At 37.8% G+C, this 22925-nt stretch overlaps 1 protein-coding gene across 2 annotated transcripts in view; it reads right to left on the reverse strand.

Moving 5' to 3' along the window:
• Window positions 1–12028: 12028 nt before the first annotated feature.
• Window positions 12029–22925, reverse strand: part of EPHA6 (EPH receptor A6) — a 513048-nt gene continuing 502151 nt past the window's right edge. For both annotated transcript variants that reach the window (XM_050915616.1, XM_050915617.1), the window contains 3 exons: window positions 18097–18290; window positions 15574–15723; window positions 12029–12630 (listed from right to left, as the gene is read on the reverse strand). In XM_050915616.1, coding sequence (XP_050771573.1) covers window positions 12516–12630; window positions 15574–15723; window positions 18097–18290 — 459 coding nt within the window. In that variant the 3' untranslated portion in view covers window positions 12029–12515. The remainder of the gene's footprint in view (window positions 12631–15573; window positions 15724–18096; window positions 18291–22925) is intronic.

The following is a 22925-nucleotide window of genomic DNA, read 5'->3' on the forward strand; positions in this document are numbered from 1 at the left end:
TAAAATTGTTCGCAGTTCTGTAAAAGTAAGTGCTGTGGCTTCCTATGCTGCTGCACTTACCAAATGCAGTTAAAAAGATGACTCCTGTTTTTAACCAGAAGCGTAGCATGAGTTTTCCTCACTCTCTCACCTCTGTTGAGGTATTCATAGGATGTAAAAGATTGTTCCTATACCGCTCCCTGTGTTCAGACTGATACCCTACACTGCAGGCCCTAATGAGACCCTGCGCAGCCAAGCAGAAGTTGAGGCAGGGAAGAGCTCAGCGTGCTGACCCGTAGTCATCCCTCACAGACTGGCAGTGCAAGCCAACTCGCTGGAGCAACTCAGTCCTTTACGCTCCCCTCACTACAGTCTGATATTTCTGTAGTTCCAGATTTTAAGCATATTTTGGGGTTTGTCCTTCACTTTTGAACAAAGATGAGCAATGAGTGAGTGGTGGAGTGCACGGTTCTGCCTCTGCTTCCCAAAAGATGGTCTGTACTGCTCCTTGGCTTGAAGAAGCAATTTTCCTTCACGGAGCTCCACCCCTCATTTTGAAAAACTCTCATCTAGTTTCACATATGCTGAACACAGCTTTCAGTCTGCTGCCTCAACGTCTGCCCTGGGGAGAGGAGTGAGAGCAGTGGAAATAGCTGTTTGATAGCGACGTGGACAGTTCTTTTTGCTAAAAATCTTAAGTCAGAAGCTCCCAGTTATAATGCGCTTCGCATTAAACTTCAAAGATTAAAAGTACTACAAACATTTTGTGTACTGTTTGGCTTTCTAATTCTTATTGTTGCTTTCATTATTATTAAAGGTTTGAGGTAAATTGCAATCAGAGTTTCATGATTTCCCTATACCCAGAAAGGTTCTGACTAAAAGATGAGATTCCCTCATAGTGACATTATGAGCTATTAAAGGAAAAGCAAGTAGCATAAATCTCACAGTGAAATTATGGGTTGAAGCACTCTCTAAAAGCTAATCGGGTTGTGGGGTAAGTATGTGGTAGAGGAGGGTGTCATCTCCTACTTTTTATATTGAAATCAGTCCATATCTAAGAACTAGTTCTAAACTCCACGAAGAACGAAGAATGGCAAAGGCATTTCTGTAACCAGATCTAAAATGAAATATTCATTCTTCATTATATACACTACGTTAAACCTGAGAGTCCTTAGTGAGAAAGCTCTTCCCGTGTAAAATATGCAGGATGTAATGGACTGTGGACATCTGACATTCGTTTCCTATTAATCTACACATGCTTCTGTTCAGTTTTGTATTGCGTGCATATAATGTTATGAAATGAAAGGCTAATTATAATTTTAAACTTTTTGAGGTGGGGTCTGATTATGTGTATATGGCATTCACTTCTTTGTGAATCACTGTGTATTGCCCTGGCATTATTTACATAATACGATCAGTTTTAAAACATTTGTCAGTGAGAGTTTTGAAAAACACTAGAGAAGGAATTGAATGGCTCAGTGAACCACCGTAAGGAGGGTGAACAGTGTTACAGAATCTTAATAGCACATTAAAATCTGTTTAAAATTCAGATTCCCAGTGTTTCTCAAGAAGGAGAGAGTGCTGTTGTTTGGAACTTTTAATGCGTACAGTTTTTTCCTGATGTTGTTAACTGTATGTGCATTTTGACAAGGCGTTTATCAGAGCATAAATGCTCAGTGGTAGGCACAGAAGAGGCCACTATGATTAAGCATTCTTTAGCTGAAAAGAAACACCACCACCCTGAAGCATCTCAAGTGTTACAACATATTGCCGGTCCATCTTTATTAGTACACCACCCTGTGTTAAGCAGCTGGGGTTTTTTTTTGCATGATCATCTATGACAGGCTTCACTCTGTATCATTATATCAGTAACTTAAGGCAAAACAAACACCATTAACTCAAAAATAACCACCAGTACTGTAACTTTTATTTGCTAATAAATATCTTAATAAACAGGCTTACCCCATCTGTAAGACCTGATAATGCCTCTTAGGAAATCATAGAAAAATAAAATACAATAATAATCAGTAACTTGTACTTTGTACAAAAATCTTATTATGTTGCTCAGCAGGTAGCTTTGCCAAACCCCATATTCTTTCTGCAAAGAGATGGCATATGTAATGCAATTCACCTTAAAAACACCCTAATGTTGAGAGCTGAGCATTCTATTACACTATTAACTTGCAGGCATGCCAGCACATGAAAATTTGCATGGAACATCATATTATCTTAGGAATAGAATAATAATAAAAAAAGGAAGACAACACCACTTTTCAGTAAATAATAACAACTTCACTTCTAATGTAAATTCCCCTTGGGACTGCAAATCAGTATATTAAGCCTTTTATTTCATGGCTATTCCTACAATACTGTTATGAACCGGTGAAAAGGCAGGAAGAAAAATGCAGTGGGAACACGTATGGGAGACACATGACGTGAAGAAAAGTCATTCTGAACAGTGAGGCAGTCCCAGGGGGAAACCAGCAATACCAGCTGTGAAATGTTCAGTCTCTCAGAAGGAGTAGATCGTGCTTGCTGTGTGCAACGCTACACAAGTTCAGACTGATGAAGGTATAACTTAGAGGTACAGTACCAAGGCTGCTTTTCTGAGAGATGAATGGTGAAGACTGAGTCACAGGTAGTTGTCATTATTCAAATACGTCTTGGTAAGAGGAAAAGAAGCAATGGCAAAACAAATGTTATCTGGGGTCTTTGAAGAAAAGGTGGGTTTCAGACTACTGGTAAGGATATGAGATCTGTGCTGAGGCCACGGTTTGTTTGTAAAATAGTTTGCGAGTATTATGAGTATACCATTACTTTTGAAGCCATCTACCGTTAAAGTTTTGACATGGCTGCTTAAATATATAATCTAAAGTGTCTGTCATCAAATAGTTATTCATATATACACATACATTGATACATTTTATGGCTATGCTAGAACAGCAAACTATGAAGAGCAGTCATATTTAGTTGTGTACAATCTAATTTCACAGAAGAGACAGAGATTAAAACCCCTTTTAATTCAGATACGCTTAAAACCAACACACAGAAATAGATAGAGGCTATCCTGAGAAAACATACCAACTACATTATCTTCCAAGAGTAAATCAAAGTTAATTTTTGGAAGGTAGTCAAATATTTTTCTTGCATTTTTTCTGTAAGTCAGTGGTTTGTTTTTTAAAAAAACTGATGACAAAATTAATTAATTCCAACTTGATCAATGAAGGTTGCTTTGCTAGAAAATAAACTATTGCCTCTCAGTAAATAGGATTTCACAAGATTTTTAAAGATTTTTTTTTCCTTGTTAAACTGCAAATGCAATCCTGAGCAGTGCAGAGTACCTGTCATTGATACCGAAGTCAACAGGAGTTACACCACACCAAACAAGAACAAGCCCTTTCTGTTAGCCTTCGGGTTTTCAGTCACGGCATCACCGTGTGTGACGTAACTGATACCATCAGAGAATTTTGACATTGGCCTCAACAGAAGCAGACGCAAGGCTCTAGGTAAGAGCAACGTATACTGAAGTACTGTCTGAATCCAGTTCCTTCACCAGAGTTAACCAAGAAACAACTTTTCCCACTTTTAATCTGAAATAGCCCTCTCTACCTTATGTAGAAAAGTTGGGAGAAGAAATTGCTGCAAAAGAAACGGTATTAAATATGCTACACTGCCAATTTGAAGCTAACTGTTTCTCGGGGAGAGGCAGATAGGGAATCATGGCCATAAGCTTTAAAATGCTTACACGTTTACGTGTTAGGAATCTTAGAGTAGGGTGGTTTTCTTGAGATAGGGAATTAACGAAAGAGTCCAATAAACAGAACCACTAGGAGGGCATTAGTTATTTCATTTGCTGCTGTGCCTTTCATTAACTGGCAAATCTCAAAACTCATGCTGCAATGCACTAGGAGTATGAAACAGCTTGTTCAAAGAAGCAAATGATCAGCTAGAACTTCTATTATGAAGGGGAGATCATATTGCATAATGGTATATGTTTAGGAAAGAAGAAAGATAGACAAATCCATTTTTTTGTAGGTTCTGTTTGTTTGATGGGGATGATGGTTTCATCCTAAATTTAAATCCAGGAGTTTGGGGAACTTTCTAGGGGAAAAAAACGCCAAAAACTTTTCTGTTAGATACTCTATTAGATGTGTAGGACATTTTAAATACTTATTCCAAACTCGGAGATGGTAGCCCATTCCAGATAAAACAACAGTGCAGCAACCACCTTTTGTATCTTGCAGTTCAGCTCTGCCATGTTGAAGGTAACCATAATCTATTTCATCACATCCCTGAGGTAGTAGCCTTGTCTTTTATGCTCCGTGCACTCTCTTCTCCCCTATTAAATGAGGGCATCCATTCCATGCAAATCTATAGAAACCTTTGATCCAAAAGCTGTTTCAGTCTATTGACATCTTATGGATTTAACTGACTTTGGATCATGCCCTGAAGGACCAACCTACATCTCAACCTGAAACTCACAACAGAGAAATTAAAACTAGCAAAAAGTTTTAGCAATACATTTGAATGACAAGACAGCATGTGTCCTAGTAAGTGCTGGTTCTCTAACAACAAATCAACCATGACAGTAGTGGGATGCAGGAAAGGAGAATCTGTTTAGAGAGCTGAATCGTACATACAGTGTGTATAACGTAGGGCTTCATCCCACTGCCACTGAAGTCAGTAACAAACTCTGATGAATTTTGGTCACAGCAAGACCGTGCCTATTGACACCAAAACATTTAATTCCTCACAGTTACATCATTGTCCAAGGAATTACTGCGTCAAGAAGTTTATTAAAATCCTTCAGCAGGATTTGGAAATACTGGGTGTTTTAGAGCAGAACCTTCCCAAGACAAAAATGGAACTTGCGAATTTGGCATTTAGTAACTAAAATAATATACAGATTTGAAACATTGGCTGCACTTCGTCTTTTTTAGCTAATCCTATTGTACATAAAGGGACTGTGATGGTAAGTTATACAGCTCAGAGCATTCAGCTTCTTAAAAAAAAATAATCCTGTTTTGCTTTTCCTTTTTGCCTCTTAATCATTCTCAAGTAGAGCTCAGTCTGAATGAGAGAAAACTGAAAATTCAGTTTGTAAGCCACTCTTAACTAGATAGCTCTACTCTTTAATGTTTATTTAGGTTCCTCTCAAAAAAGGCAGTATGCAACAAGAAGAACAAGTTGTCTTTGAGTTACAGAATTGTGTCTACTGGAGGTTCTAATCTAAATGATGACAATTGTACCTGGTTTTTTGTCATAGGCTGGAGCCTGGAAAACCAGCAAATAGATTTTTTTCCTATCACTGCTGTAGAGGAGCCTCAGAGTGTTATGTGGTGATGATACTATGAAAATACTCCCTAGACTATTTCAATGGGCACTTTTTCATCATTCACAACCAGAAATGAATATTTGGATTCCAGTGCAGATTTCCCCAAAATTTGATTTTCCAGATTCTAGATTCAAGGTTACTTTCTATACAGCCAACGCCCCAGGCATCACACAGTTCAGAATACAGAGACTAGATTTCTCTTTGATTTGTGAATTTTCAGTCCCAGAGTTTTGGCTTATCTACCACTCAACATACATGCTGCTGCTTAAGAATTCTTCACTGAATTGTCAATAACGAGAAGTATTAGTATATTATGGTTTATTCACAAATTTGTAACCAGCTTGCTGATGTGCACGTTAGAGATGAATATTCCCCAAAACGTGTAGTATTTCCCAAATGAAGAAAAAAGTCAGCAATATCTCCTCACATATCAAGAACAATATGCGCAGGAGGTTTTGTGATAATATCAATGAATATATTGGATTCCTCAAGGAAACCATATGTGGTACTGATGTTAAAAAAAATGACAAAATATGTTATCTCATGCTGCCTTACAAATATTTTATAGGGACTTGGATTTGCAAGTCCTTTATGCCTCACTCTACTCATGTAAATAGTCCCATTTCTAATCAGCCTTCTTACATGAATTAAGCCGCACAAACGCGTAACTGTTTACAGATTCAGGAGTTTCTGAGCATGGCAGAGTACATACATTATTACTGAGACACACGTGTAGTTACCTACTAGTCAAAGTGCTCAAGTGCTTAGACATAGGTCAAAATTTCAGACAGAAACAAAGTAGAACAGATGTGAAAACTTCAAATGATTTTGAGACTGATCTTTTTGATATATTTTTTTCCATATCCTCAGTGTCATGACTCGGCATTTTTCATTCCAGTTTAGTTACACAGGTATGAAAAATCAGATAATATGCTAAACCTTTCTGGAAGACAGATGTACTCGGGAAATCTCTTGCAGGAAAGAAAGGTAAGAGATACTGATGTAGGATATTTGAAGAAACATACACACAAATAGATTTCACTGAACTGGCGTTATATTATTTCATATATAAAATATGGAAATATATTTTAACTCTAATCCATTTTTTAACTTCATGTTTTTTGTCAACCATTTTTGCTGGTTTTCCTTTCTAAAATTCAGCATATCTTTTTATACTATACACTGGCATATCCTTACTCATATTCCCTTGAAAATTTCCCTCATTTTAACCCCATAAGTGTCTATAAATGGCTATTTAAAAGAAAATAATTTATATACTGTTTAAACATCTTTGGTGACTTCAGCAGAGGGACTCAAATTTTTTATAGCATGGACTACATCTTACTAGAGATGCTGGCTCATGGGCATCTTGCTTCCCCTTTATGATCACTGATGATTTCTACAGTAATTAGTTGTACGGAAAAGAATCAGTAGAAAGGGGTTTGGTGTGGTGGCGGTAGAAGCGTCAGCATCAGGTAGCCAGGCAGCTTTCTGTTAAGCCAGTTTGAAAATGTTTTTTCTGCCTGTGGAGGAAAAGAGAGGCTGTCCATTTCCAGATAACAAGCCAAGGAAGTTTGGGAACTAGTATACACATACAGTGCATGCCATTAAAAATTTTAAAAGCCAATGGAGCAGATCAACCCTATTAGTGTTATTGGGAGTTAGGTAATTAATTCTGTAGGTTTGAAAAATCTCAGACATTATGGTATACATTATGTTTACAATTCTTTATGTACATATAGACAAATATTTTATATCCATAACATGTTCAACATATCCTGGTACAGAATCTGAGGAACTATATGCAACCATAGCACTCATGGATGAGCAGTGTGCACTACTAAATACAGTATATGATGGTAAAAGATATTTGTGAGCTGTAAGTGCATGGAACTGTCTTAGGCAACTCTTTTGGTTTTTGTTAGAGCTCCTTAGCACAATATGGACAGTTCTTCCTTTTTCACCTTATTGTAGGCTTTAGGGATTTTTTTTCCTTTTCAGTGCTGATTCATTTTTCTCTCCGGGAGGTTTCAAGATCACTGTCCTACTAGGTGTTAGCCCAGCCCAAGACATCTTTCTCTCACTCTCAAAAAATAATAATAGTACCATTATTAAAAAAAAAAAAAAATTATCTTTGCCATTTATTCAGGAAAGATCAATTACAGTTGGTGAACAAGGGTATTGTGGAAGAAAACTGTTTAACACAATGCAGTGCTCTTCAACCATGTGCAAATGCAATAAGTGAAGTATCTCTATTTTTAATACTTTTCCTAGAGGATGCAATGGAAGACAGACTTTTTCTTATGACTCTAACTTTTGTTACTCTAAAAGATGTGTTGGACTGGATTAGAAGTGAGTCCTCCTTTCCACTCTCTGCGGGACATATTCCAGGACAGACTGAGCCCACGATGGGGTAGTTACAGGTACCCTGTGTTCATAAGACAAATTCTCAGCTGCCAGAACGTGTCCCATAAAACTGTTCCATCAGCTGAGTTAAAACAGCTAAATACATGCTTCAGTTTGCAATGGGGCCAGCTGAAATTTAGCAACTGGTCTTCAATATAAGTTAAAGTATGTTCTGTGCGGCTTTACCTTGGTGGCTGATATGGTCCCATGGGGTCATTCTAACATGGGAATCGCTGTGGTTAATACAGTCTTACTAGGCACCTCCACAGTCCCAGCTATTCCACAGAGTAAATCTCTGCTGCATCTGAATAAAGGGTGTCTGTACGTTACTTATGACCCACCTTTGGATCCTGTATGAATCTGCATTGAAAAAGAAATTAATGGAGCCCAGTATTAGGCTCATCATATAAAAAAATGGAAAACGGGTAGTCAGTCTTAAATTACAGAAAAATCAAAGTACTACAGTCTATGAGTTCCATGTCAGAATAATCCAGCTAATACCTAATACAATTTTGGACACAGAATGCTTTGTCCAGAGCAACTAATTTATTTGAATTTATTGTTGAGTTCACTATTTGCAATTAAAGGATTGCCTGATGCTGAAAAGTCTTGGCTGATGTCTTAAAGCATAGCATGTGTCTAAGCTTTTATTGGACAGACACTGAATTTACATTCATGGGAAACAAAAAGGGTAGCTTTTGTTTAAGAAAAATTTAAATTACATAGCTCAATTCACTTCCTTTCACCTCATGGAGTCCCATTGCTTCTCAGTAATTCCAGTGTGCAAACGCCTCATGAGCAAAATCTAATAAACCTTCTGCTGTTACTTGTTCAGTTTTAACACTAGCATTGTGGACAAGATCCTCTCTTTTTCACAGGTTCAGCATAAGGACTGGATACAATCAATGCATGAGATTCATCTGACCAACCGCAGATGCCTGGATATAAGCTAGGCATTTTGATCTCTTTGAATGCAGAGAAACAGGTGCTACTTTGGCACAATTCATCTAACCCAGAAGTAAATAATTACATTTGTCAGATGACTCACATCCTACAAGAGCCCACTTCTCTTCATTGATTAAAAGGGAACCTCGGATGACTAGCTCAAATGCAGACCTCCAAAATCAGGTGAGAAGAATTCCTCCCAATAGGTCTCATGGCTCTGACTGACAAGTGGGGATAGCTTGAGTAAGGATGACTGATATGGTTTCCATGTTAGATGACCACCCCACTTGGCTGCATGGACATCCAAGTTGCTTGTCAGTCAACTTTGGAAGCACTGTGGTTGGCACATGATGGACAGCTGGGGCAGTGTACTTGTCAGCCAAGAGACACTAACCTGGTCCTGCTCAGCAGTCAAGGCCCTCGCTTAAACTATGTTTTGGAGGCTTAAGTGATACATGAGTAGCGGTAACAGTACCGATGGATGGATTTTATTCTAGATTAATGACAATCAGATCTGTGAGAAAAATCTACACATGGATATTACTTGTAAATAACTTAGAACTATTTCCTTATGTCCACATTTTAACTTTTTTTTTTTTTTGGCTTGCATATCATGCACACTTTATTTCGTGAACTTTCAATGAATACTTTTAGTCATGAAGCACTCTGCAATGTGGGCCAGATTCTCAGAAACAGCCTACTAGATTTGCTTAAATTTGTTAAATTTAAATTCTAACTGCACACTGCAATATGCAGGATAACTAAATAGAGCTAATTTTCACCTGAAGAAAGTATCCCCTGTAACAAAGAAAGTTGCTCTAATTTCACATATACATTTGTGGCCTGCACAGAATTAAGCTCACATTTGAAAAATAACACCTGTTGGGTTTTTTGTTTGTTTTTAATGAAAAAAATAGGGACCGCCTCCCCCCCCCCCCCCAAAAAAAAGGGTAGGCTTGGAATTGGAGCAAGAGCAAATAAATGTTTCCAAAATGGGGAAAATGTAAATTTGATCAAGATAACTATTATAAAAGTGTCATACTGCACCACAATAACAACAAAAAACCAAGCCATATAAACCCACAAAATCCTGGATTTACAATGTTTTTAATAAATGTCCTCACCCAAAGAATCCCTTGTTCTTTCCTTTCTGGTTACCCAAACTCTTGTTTATATAAAAAATATATCTGATTAATAAATGTTTTAATATTGTTATATTTTTTCTATTGAAAATATATTTTCAGTAGTGTGATAAATTTGGAAATTGCTTTCCATGGAATGCGTCCGGGTTGTGTGCACATAACATGCTGCTCTGCATCCACACTACCAGGAATGAAAAAACGTGCAAAGGAGAATTTAAAAGTGCACATAGATGGTTTGGATTAGTTATGAGTAATTTTGAAACCCCATTAACAAATAACAGACTGATACCTCCTCAGTAATGTATTTAATTGTGAGAGAGGCTCCTTCCACAGATGTCATGTTGTTGGCCACGGAAGCAATGACAGGCAAAATGGATAACAAAATGATAAAGGAAAATCAACTCTTAAATTACTGTGATGATAGTATTTTTTAAAAGGCTTGAGGTAAGTATGATTTTCTTTCCATAAGAGAACCTTTACCAAAAAATTATTCAGATGTGGAATTGGGGCAGAATTTTTCAAGTGACAGTCACAGAAAAGAACAAATGCTTTTTTCCCACTAAAGGCCTGTGATCCTGCAAAATGCAGATGCTTGTACAGTCCTACTGAGTTCAGTGGGACTACTCATGCTGGCAAAATTACCTTTGTAGCTAAATAGGACTGGAGCTGCCCTTCTTTAAACGCGTTCATCAAATTGGCATTGTAGAACACCAGTGAACCCTGATCTTTAGAAAACTTGTTCCTCAGTTAAATCTGGGGTTTTTTAATGAAAGAAAGGAAAATTTACTTAGTGCACTACTGTTATCCCACTTAAATTAGTGCAGTTATTCCAACATAAATTGACAACGGTGAATCAGGCCTAGCGTGTCTTACTCTGTGAACTGGTTGGAAGCATAATATTTTCTGAGTTGCTTTCTGATTTTCCTTCTTTGCCACTGGTATAGAATGGCAGCCTTTTCCAAGAGTTAGGAAGTACATTTTGATTTACAAGCTGTAAATTAAGCAGTAAATATCATTATGATTACATAAAGTAGTTAGTTCATTTTGATATACACATATATTATACTAATTACCCAAATGCACGTTTTAACGGAAGAGTTGTAATGCTTGAGTATATTGGAATGCCACATAACTCAAAAATGTCCTCCAAACTATGTATAAATCAACAAAAGCATCTGCACCCAGTTTACATGTGACATGCATGTAAATCTGCGCGTGATTTCTACAGCATGCAGACATGCGCTAGTTCCCCTGTTCCCAGTAGCGCATATCCCACGCAAAAGTTTGGAAATGTAGCCCAGCACATCTGTGTAAGTTGTCTGAATAAAACATGAAAGCTGTAAGTCTTAGAGAGGTACAAATATTATGTTAGGCCTTTGCAGACATTTTCTTGCATGTAAATATGGCTATTGAAGAGTTCTAAAGGTAATTGTCTTTGATGTCATTTAGATATCTGTACTAAATGAAGATCTAGCTGTAGTAACCAGACCTCCATTTCAGCAGAGTCTGCTTTTTACTTCTAAAAGCAGTTAGAAGTAGACTCAAGGCAACATATTATTACACTGCTGTCCTACATCTCCTTTTCTGCCTATGTACAAGATAACTGAATACCGCAGCGTGTAACTTCCAGCATTAGTTGGTGGTTGTACCACTGCCCTCAACTGGAGGATGATATGGCTGTCCCGCTCCCATGGGAATAAGCACATCACCCCACTGATGGCTGGCCCTCTAAGGTCTACTACCACTGGTGGAAATTATGCTTAGTTCAAGCAGTGGAGGCCTGCATTTTTGGAACAGAAAGCTTTCTGAAGTCTATGTGGCCACGATATAGCAGACAACCATGTTTTACATGTGGTTATGGAAACGTTACAATCAGTTTTCCAGTGAGTATTTGCCACATAGTAGAAGCAAATGCTGAATATTAAAAAAAAAAAAAAAAAAAAAAAAAAAAAAAAAAGGTCTAGGGTGGTGGAGAATCCCAAGGATGAACAAGTTTTCTAACCTAATCTAAAATTTAAAGCATAAAAAGTGTCGAGTGCTAAAGTAATTCAAAATCAAGGACCTTAAGGTTTCAAACAGATTTCTCTCACTATCCTCCCAATTATTCACACAATGAAAACTCGCTACATAAAATCATCAGTCATTTCTGCAAACAATACTAACGTTTTGAGGCACCAGCTTACCAGCATTCAAACTATTATAAAGTAATATAACGATAGGACCCATACATTTAGATTTAATTAAGAGATAAAATAAATATTTATGCCAAACTTCTTTTTGATTGCACATTTGGTATTGGAAGTTACATGGTCACAGAACATGAAAGAAGTCAAATACTTTTTGATCTACCAGCAAACTCTAAATACATCAATAAAGAAGCCACACCAGGCCAAATAGATTACTACTTTCAAGTAAGTTCATGAAAGTTTCCCAAATACTGTTATACAAAGTTACACATCCATGCTGAGTTATTCATCAATGTGTAGCAAGAGTCTTGCAGTAGGCCAGGATTTTATCGGCAGATAACTGGTGAAGGAGCTATGCAGTGTGATTAAAAATTCCAGTTTGGAAGCATTAACATAGAAGTACTTTTATAGTCTGAACAGGAGACTGCAGTTCTTGAAGTTGGGAAGAGCAGAAGGGAAGAATGAGAATATTTTTCCATTTTAGAAATGCTGAGGCACAAAACACAGTTGATTCTAGTACTTTCATACATGAAATCCTTTCTCCTGTATGTGCATCATGTGTAACCGCAAAGTCTGTAAACTGCTGACTATTCGTCTCTGGTGTCCAATGAGTACAACTCCAATTCTTCTAATGTCACTGCAAGATAAAAAGTTTCATCTTGGATGCAAGTATAGTAAAGCCTCTTGTACACAAAAGAGTATAAATATATGATGAATTGCTCTTCTTCAGGACAGTTTACCTTCCTGACTGGGATATATAAGAAAGCTGCAAATGTTCATGTTTTCTGCACCTGTCAATTCCAAATTTTCAAAGACAGCCATTTAAGAAAAAAAATTATTTTGTAGTTAGAGCACTGGTATCTTTTGTGATACTAACGGTCAAGTAATTTTTCCAAATCTCGAGGAAGAACCCAAGAGGTGGGTTCTAATAGCCCATTTTTAGTAATGTGTTAGTAGCAAATGTTTCCCACTCATACTTGCAAAGGAGCAGGGCTGATACGCTCACTCTTGCAGTCCTGAGGTGGAAATAACAGAGGCTGTGCTTCTGATGATTTGGGTAATGGTGGTGGGAGATGGTCTAAAGATCAGAATAGCAGTGAATCTTCCAGCTTGACCCAGATTTCCCTCCCCGTTTCCCTTCATCTCATCTAGACCTGCACCCCAGAGTGGGTAGCTCACCCACAGAGCTTGACTCTTTGGCGGGAATGAAGTCAACAGCCCTCAGCATAATCCACTAGTTTAGTTGTTCTCTAAACATCACCGACTGCAAGATGCTGAGAAAGATCACAGAGCTGGTGAGGGCAGGAAGCTTCAGATATGCCTTGTCAATTGTGCAAATCCCACACTGGGACATAGCATAGGCATTGCCTGTTTAGATATCCTCAAAAATTGTTTGACGATATAGCTAGTAAAGGAGCTCACGGGATAAGGCATGACCTTTATGAGTTTCAGATTTGCAGTTCAAGATACCTGCCTCTGTATCCTCCAGAGGAAGAGCCACTGGATAGCAGCAGCTATTATGCACTTAGGCTTAACATCCACATGGGGGATGATACACAACACTTAAGGTCAGCAGGGACTGTGCAAAAATATTGAGCATCTTGGAAGCTAAAAAGAGTCAGCTAAAAGAATAAACCTTTACAGGGGGGAGTGGTATTAGAAATGCAAGAACAGTGCTTAGCACTTATCAATGAAGGCCTGATAAAGCTCAGAAAGAAGCCAGCAGGCCTAGGATAATGGAGATTATTTGAAGAAAGAAGGAATCTTTCAAAAAGCTGAAGTGGTATCTAAAGAAAGTGGAAAGGGTGATAACCTTAGACAGAGTATCTGTAAAATCACAGTAAGGCAGGCTAAAAAAGAACTTGAGGAACAACCAGAAAAAAGTCACCTAATAATAAAACTCGTAATAAACCTTTTCGCAAACTCACTGGGTACAAGAAGCCTGCCACAGTGTCTGTAGAGTCTAATGATGATTTGCGTATAAAAGAGCACAGAAAGGCTGGTCACTGTTGGAAGACTAAACCAATTATTTGAGTTGACATTCACTGTGGAAGAAAGTGAAGTGACTCCCATGCCAGAACCTTTAGGAGGGACTTGCCAGAGGATCTGTCTGAAGTTGAAGTGACTGCAGGAGAGGTTATAGGACAAACTGAAAAAACAAGCAACAACCCACCTCCATAACAAGACTATATTTAGCCAAGAGTTTTAAAAGCGCTTAAGGATGAAATAGTGGAATTACTAACAGGGATGTGAAAGAGGGAGTTATCAGCTGTGTTCCACATGCTTAAAAATTACTTGGTGCCTGAGGCATGGAGAGTGGTGCCAGACAAAATAAAAAGTTTCCAGGGGAGATCTGGGGAACCACAGACCTGTGAATCTGAAATCATTACAGGGCATAATAGAAACTACAGTAAAGTACAGAATTATTGGATGCTTAGATAAATGATCTACTTGAGTCACCATGGCTTTTGCAAAGGGAAGACCTACTTTATAAAGTTACTTGTTTCCAATGGAGGAGTTGGCATACATATGGATGAAGGCAATCCATTTGATACACCCGACTTGGATTTCCAAAAGCTTTAGAGAAGATTCTTCATAAAAGCTTTATAAGGAAAATAAGGAGCTATGGCATAAGAAGGTCTTTGCGTGACTAAATAACTGGTTTAGAGACAGGAGGTTAGGAGTAAATTGTCAGGTTTTACAATGTAGTCATCAATAGAAATCTGCAGGGACCTATGCTGGGATAATGTTGAACATTACTGTTCAACAAATCAGTAAATGCTCTGGAAAAACAGGTGACCGCAGAGGTGAAAAAGTCAGTTGGTGAGACTGAATTGTTCAGGGTGCTAAGGGAAAGGGCCAGCTGGGAAGAGTTTTAGAAGGATCTTGTAAGACTAAGTGACTATGCCATAAAGCAGCAGATGAAATTCAATGTAGGTGAATGTAAAGTGATACACATGGGAGAAAACCAGTCCTAACCTCACAAGTAAAATTATTGAATCTTAATTGACCATTACCATTATCAATACAAACAGTCCCAGCATCAAATAAAAGATTAGGAATTCATGGGAAGGGAATAGATAACAAAATAGATCGTATCATTATGCTACCACAGTAATTCATAGTTTGCCCAAACCCTTATACACCGGGTGCAGGGTTTTCATTTCAAAAACAGAGTGGTGTCAGAGATGGTTGAAGAAGGGCAGCAAGATTTGGAACAACTTCCTCACAAGGACTGACACGGGCTTGATGATGTTCATAGCAAAGTAAGAAGAGATTTTTGCCACTGATTTCAGTGGTCTAGATCAAAACTGATTTCCCAAGAAGCTTTTAAGGGTGCTCACTGCCTGACCTTTGGTGGTGGTTGGTATGGTCACAGAATGAAACTATCAGTTCTGGGTCTCTTAATCATATCTTCCTCCTGTGTTGTTTCGGTAAAAAACTGTATTTGTCTTTTATTAGCTTAGGTAGGAAAGGAAATGAAAGCACTGTTCCGTACATCATGATAATTACGTCACTGCAGCATCCAAACAAATTCAGATTGATTAGTCACTGTAGGGATAACAGATTACATACTTACTCAATACTCATTCTTGAAACCATATCCAAAGTTGTGAAACCTGCTGCCATGAAGTTATTTTTATACTGACCCATTTTTATGGAGTCCAGCCAGTCACTGACTGAAACAAACAAAGGATATTCTGGAACTTCACCAGGTGAATCTGGCATTCTGTAAAAACAAAATGCAAAGATTACCAAAGCAGTACAAAATATGACACTCAATTTACTCTGGTAGACATTGTTTTTATTGAAAGGCAGAAGGAATGAGAGAGGAGCCTGAGCTGTAAAGGTCAGATCTTAACTGAGGATCTCTTTAACCCATTGTCTAAAACTTACAAATCATGTCAGTCTGTCAAGTTGCACTACTGAAACAATACATTTTTTTAAAGCACTGCAGCTCAGTAACAAACCGAGGAACAGACCTCTCCCACTGCTCTTATTTTTGTTCCCACAGAGTGTTTCTTTACAGATGTTATGTGTTCAGGATGATAATAATTTGTAAATACAGCAGTCAAAGTAGAGGACAAACAAAATTTAACATGAGATACAATTTAAAAATATTAAAACACTGCGAGATTATTTTCACATTTATCTACAAAAAAACCCCAAGTGGCTTCTTATTGCTATACCATTATGCAATGGGAACACTGATTACAGTGTTCAAAACCTAAAACTAACCCTAAATAAGCAAAAAGAATAACATTTTATATCTTTGCTTTTACACAGAATTATATAGAGTAGCAAATAAAAGCAAAGGAGCTAATTTAGTTACATTTCTGTTTCAGTTCTTTTCTGTAATATTATCACAACTGAAACAGAAAGATGGGGGGGGAAGATTCCAATTTTGGGGCATATATTTCTAGTCTTCTGTTGCGTACTACACTGGTGAGAGCTCACAACTTCCATTGAGTTTGTATATTTTGTGTAGAGAAACTAAGAACAGAACACAGAAAAAACACATTGCTGTTCATAAAAGCTTTATAATAGCCTTTAGGAGAAAGATATAATTTATTTAAAATGAAAATTTAGACAGCAAAAGCCAGCCAATATTAACTGATGGAACATGACTTATGTATAATGTAGGAAGCAACACACCCTAGTATCTTAACATACCGAGTTTCAACCACACATATTCACATACATTGAACACACTGATTTTCATTCATATTATCAAAATGATAGATAGGGAAACTGAAGGACAGGAGAACACTGTTAAGTACAAACCTCAAAGAAAGACCTTCCAAGGTCCCTTCCAACCTGAATTATTCTATGAATGTACAATTCTATGGAATAACTGCTGACCTTGTAAGTTAACAGTAACAAAACAGTCATTCAGATTGACTGCATCAAGCATTCCCAAATGAATGAAAAAACTTTCCCAAGCAGGTGAGCTCAGTCAGCTCGAATGCAAGAAAACAGGCATAAGTTTTTAGATCTTAAGTAAGGTTTTAAAATAAGAATAGCTAAAAATGCATTATTCTGATGCTAAATACTCTGACCCAGGTAAAAGTAGCAAGTCATATATATATTTATATGCACATACACATAGAGGCCACCAACTCTAGTGCATGAGCATGAAACCGCACAAGTCCCACTAATTTGTGGTAGATGAAATGGCTGCAGCCCTAACTCTAGGTTTTCTTAGTAACCTCTCCATTCAGCCTTTCCCACAGCAAGATACAAGCCTGAGTCTTTGCCTTGTTGCTGAGCCCTTCTCCAAACCATATAAAAAACCCCCTCTTAACCCACTGAGGTTCTCAGCAAGACCCACCCAGGCCTTGAGAACCCCTTGTAAACCCAGGGGGTCTCTATGAAAGCACCTTTATCTTAAGGTGAATTTCAGCTAATGAAGAGAGTGAGGCCAGCTGGACCTTCACTGATTTCAGCTGATATCCAGGGGCAGCTTAGATCAATAAGCCTACAAAAATTGACAAATTCTTCTACCACAGCCTTGCTTCTGCTGTGGCTGCATTCATTTCTGTAATATTATTAATGGAAAAAACTTTGGGCAGCACCATCAAGACTTTGTTGTGGAATGGTAATAGCATAATCTCTTATTTGGTCACTGTTGCCATTCTTCTGCAGATAAATAAAGATTTAGCAAGCTAAGACACAACTACTTTCTGCAGGAAATTACTCCAAGGCAGTTCAGAAATTGCTTGAGCACTGTCAGATGGAGAGACAGGCTGTTGAATAGAGAAAAAAATTACAAAGAGAAAACAAGCACACAGGAGAAGCAACAAAAAAAAAAAGAACAAAGAGATTCACAAAGATTAAGGATAGACAGTGCACAAACAGAGCTCAGACAAAAAAAAAAAGAAAAATGCCTAATAGATTCTGCATGACTTGAGAAAAAAAGTCCTTATACAACAGTGTATTAACAGTAAAGCAAACCTTAAAAGGGGCTTAATATTATTTGAACCCGCATAAGTTTGTGAATTCAGAACTTTGCGACTCTCTCCCACCCCTACTTAATGGTCTAAAACATCTAATGATAGCCACCACGCGTTATACAAAAAAAAAGTACCGACAAGAGTCTTACACAAGTACGTCCTCCACTAGGGTATGAAGGGTGCTTGGATTGCGGATCAGTTTGTCTAGGAAGCTGACAATGTCACTAAATTTTGGACGGTGGTTCCTCTCCTTTTGCCAGCAGTGAAGCATTAGTTGGTGAAGAGAAGCTGGGCAGCCCATGGGAGCTGGAAGCCTGTAGCCTTCTTCAATAGACAGTATAACCTAAAGAAATACAATGCATATGATTACTGGGCATTGGAGTTAAATGGTGAAAGGACAGTGTAAAGTTGACAATTAGAAACCAGTGATAACAATTAATGGCACAGCCACCCTCACTTTATGCATTGCTGGGGCTTCACTCAGGGAATCGGGACTGGCAGGAGTGTGACCAGAGGAGAAGCAAAGTATTTTGTAGGTATATGAAACACAGCAGGCGCTTTTTTAGGCTCTCCAGCCATCCTCTTCAAACAGCCAAGAAAGGAGGAAGAGAAGAAAGAACTAACCAGTATCACTATCTTTTTCATCCACTTCGGGTTGATGTTGTACTGAATGGAGTCACAGGGCCACAAACTAACCTCGTTTGGCCACTGCATACTGGGATGCTCTAATATTTGCATCCTGACAAAGCGTTAGTGTGTGGCGATGTCACGATACAATCAAGCACTACGAATGCACATCGCAGCACCTGGCAAATTTACTTGGTGATAATATGTTTCTGCTGATCGTTAGAGTACGATTAATTCAGGCAATGTCCCACACACCGAGTTACAGAAGCACAACATTATTTTGCACAGCCTCTCTCAGAAACCTGGCTGTCCAAGCTGTTTATGACTAAACAAAAGTTAATAAAATTATGGTGTTACCGTATACCCTAAAGTGAGTAAAACTTTCAGATTCAGCAGATGTGGAAAACATGTTTGGTCAGGATTTGGAAAGAAAGAGATCTGATGTCACAGATAAATCACATGTATGAAAAATTACATTTGATCGGAGTTGAAGGGAGGCTTGTTTTTAGTAACACTGGTAACGAAAACTGTTGTCTGAAAAGGACATTAGCAGCCCTGCGTGACAGGAGGTAGCAAAAGTAGGTAAGGTCCATGAAAAGCTGGCTGGATTCATTCTATGTAAGATTTAAAAAACAAGAGGAAGGGTTACGAGGTTCTGCAATGAGTGATGGTAGCAGTGAGGATGATGATAGAAATGACATAGTCAGGATTTCTTGTATATAAAAGAATGGAAAGATAATAAGTGGTTGATCAAAAACAAAGCTAGGAAAAAGACCAACCCTACCACACACACATAACCCTTCCACACTAAAAATCCAACCAATGCTAAATGTTCTCTAAAGTACAAATGATTGTACACAATATTTATAATAACACAGTACACTTATGAAAAACATACCTACTGCATTTATACCCACTCTGCTTTAAGGAGACATTTATCATTTTCACACAGATGTATGTACATGCTGCAGACATATTAATGCAGCTGGAAGGGGGTACATTAAGCTGTTTACAGCAAATCAATGTTTTATAGCACTAGCTGTAGCTTCAATATATTCAATCGTATTATCCTGGAATATATCCTCATTCTCTTTTTGAATTCTGAATTAATGTTGTTGGCTCTGGTTAGCAATGCCTAATGCTTATGCTGCAAGCATTATGCAAATAAATAAGAGTAATGAAGCTACATTAGGACCTTAGCTCCCCTTCATGGCACGGTAGAAAACGGAACAAGACTCTTGTAGCTGTACACAGCTGGGTGTCTGAGTTTTATAAAATGAGATGACTTGGTCCTACAGTGTATAGCCCTCTTGTATCCTGGCAGAAACACCTATGCATGAAAACCAAGTGTTTACAACACGGCAGGGAATTGGATTTGCACGGGCTAAGTTTCACACCCCTTGGCAACAACACTGGGAAGTACAGGCTACTCCAAAGGCAGCATTACTTGCCATAGGGATCTCTGAATTTTACGCACCTGTGAGTATTGACAGATTACATACGTGCGGACAGGACTGGCCACGCACATACAGAGATGATACCTAGCAGTAAATGATAAGTCAATATGATAATCCTTCCACCTGCCTTTCTGGCTACTTGTTTATCTCCCTGGGATTTACTTCAATGGTCCAAAATCCGGGCTGCTGGAATGGCTGCTACAGGAAAAAAGACCATCAGATTGCCAGAGAAACATTTCCTCCAGAGCCTTGCCTCCTAACGATGAATGTGCCCCCCAGATTACTCCTGTTCCAGACTCAGGATGGGTGAAATTCAACCCCACATGCACGAAATTTTATTCACAAAACTGTCAAAACTCATGTATCTCAAGCAGTTTGTCAGAAGTGGCTTCATAAAACATAGGTACTTGTTACAGTGTGGGGTAGAGCTCAGTTGATACTTGTCACTGAAGAGGCACTCTTTAGCAGCCCAGAAATACAGATATCATAGTCTTTACATTTAACTGTAACTGTTGCAAATGATGAATTTATGAAATGTATTTTGGTTTTAAGGCAAAGGGAAAGTTTCTCTACTGTTAAGAGACATATAGCATTTGCTCGACACAACAATAAAGAGCTGATGAGGTTTTTCGGAAACAATTTATTCAGGAAAAAAACCAAAAGCAACCACAATTTTCCAGACATTATATTTTCTCTGACACATTCTATTTTACCATATCTTTGAAAAAGAAGTTACAGTGCATTTTGTTTCCTCTCTTGTTCAAAAGAAACATTTCAGTATGAAGAGAAATGCCAGCTGGTACTGGGATAATTATAATTTCTCATTAATACCAGCACATTTTAAAAATAAACTGCAAATATTGCCTCATTAGTATCCCTTGTGAGGCAAGTATTATTTTTAGAGTCTAAGAAGCAAGAGTAAAGATGTGATAAGTGTCTAATACTGCAATGGGAATCAAGTCTCAAAGGAAGAATTAGAGCTTTTTAGTTCCTTATTTATTTATTTATTTATTTTAGCTCCTGCTTTTCTACTTGCATAGCACCTGTCTCTGAACAGAGGAATTAGATATCCATATACCTAAAAGTGAAGAAGTATTACATTTTTCTTGGTAATATAAAATTATATATTATATAATATGTGAAGATTATACATGTTAACATCTTTTAAATGCCTTTTTCCTTGCCAGTTTAAGGTTGAAGAAGCACCACATTAATCGTGAAATGGTCTAAATGTCTGTATCTACGAGAAGGATGTAGTGACAGCTCTAGCAATCTGCATAACTCTTTCCACATTGGGAAATCAATGTCCCATTTATTTCAACCCGAAAGAATAGGAACATTAGCTTAGTTTCTAGGCAAATGAAGCCCTGAGTCTGCTAACAAAAAGGCTGATAACTGCTCTCTAGTTCTGGTTTTGTGATGAACACTTGATGGGTATCAAAAGGAGGAAAACATGCAAATATTCTGTGCTGCCATCAAACACTGAGAAAGAGGCTGTAGGTTTCTTTTCAGCGATGACTATGTTTAAAACTGATTAGAAGGTCTTGTGGGTCAGCATTAAGGTGAGTAAAATGGGCAGGGTGTATTTTCACAAGTAACGCTTTTTGGCAAGTAAGAATATAAATTATAAGGGGAAGGGAATATTTTTTACAGTTAACATAGCTAATTATTTCCATTCTTTTTAATGCTTAGGCTTTTATTTTTATAAACAGGACTGTTCTTTTTATATATCTTTGTACACAGATGATATTAAACACTGGAGCCTGTTAAATACATTTTATCATTTTTGTTTGATGTTAGACATAGCTGTAAAGGTTGAAGACAGAGTTAATATTAAATATTAATTATGATACCAAAATTATCTGGAAAATATTTTATAGACTTCTACATAAAATTTATGCAAGTTTAGTTTCAAAATTGTTTGAAATTGGCAAAAATGGCATCTGAAAATTAAGCTGTAATCTTTCTGATAGTTTCATTATTAACAGTAACAGATTTTTTAATGAGACTGAGACAGAAGAAAGTCCAGAGGGATGTTGTCCCTGTGTCCTCCTGACATCTGAAAAATCTACCAGGAGGGAGAGGCAGCTGCTCGTGCCTCATGGTACGGAGCCAATCTCAGGTGCCTGCCAAGTGTTTTGATGTCTGTGGGTTGAAAGAACTGTATTAGGGTAAGTTATTTTTACTATTACAAGAAACTTTCATAAGTGTAAGGACTTTTATTCTGTTTGCTACAGTAGTTTTCTTGCATATTGATGACAATCCATTAAATAATCTTTTTTTTTTTTTTTTTGAATACTGTAGTTCTGCAGCATGCACTAATTTATACAGTGGCCTCTAACGGGTGTCCCAGTAGACTTCACTCACAGCTGTTCTATAAACCAAATGCATGGAATATAAATCTTCCTTTCCTCACATGAGCATTAGCAAGTCAGGCTCTTAGCACAATCTGTTCATCAGTACACTAGTTTCCTTGGAAAGTTCAATATCTTAGCTAATGTTTATTAATTAAGCAATAAGACATGACAGACTGTGCAGCAGCCCTAATTAACGGACACCTCTGGTGCCTGCCACACATCTAAGAAGTGCATTAATCAGCACCAACACAGGTCAGAAGTGACTTAACACAATAATAAAATGGTTATTTACTTAAACAAGAACATTTCTCAAAGTTAATAACATTTTTAAGCCTCTACATTATATCGTGTACAGTATTAAATATTTTATGAGAGGCATTTTCAAACTCAGTTGCCTAAAGTTCAGCTTCCAAATCCCTGCTTAGGAATATAAATAGAGGACGCTAGATTTGCAGAGGTGTTGAGTCTCTCTGGCTTGCACTGACCTGGTGGGTGCTTGTGAACAGCTGTAGTCTCTGAAAACCAGACTGGGTTTAT

Source organism: Gymnogyps californianus, chromosome 1, assembly GCF_018139145.2.
Source record: "Gymnogyps californianus isolate 813 chromosome 1, ASM1813914v2, whole genome shotgun sequence".
Classification (NCBI taxonomy): Eukaryota; Metazoa; Chordata; class Aves; order Accipitriformes; family Cathartidae; genus Gymnogyps; species Gymnogyps californianus.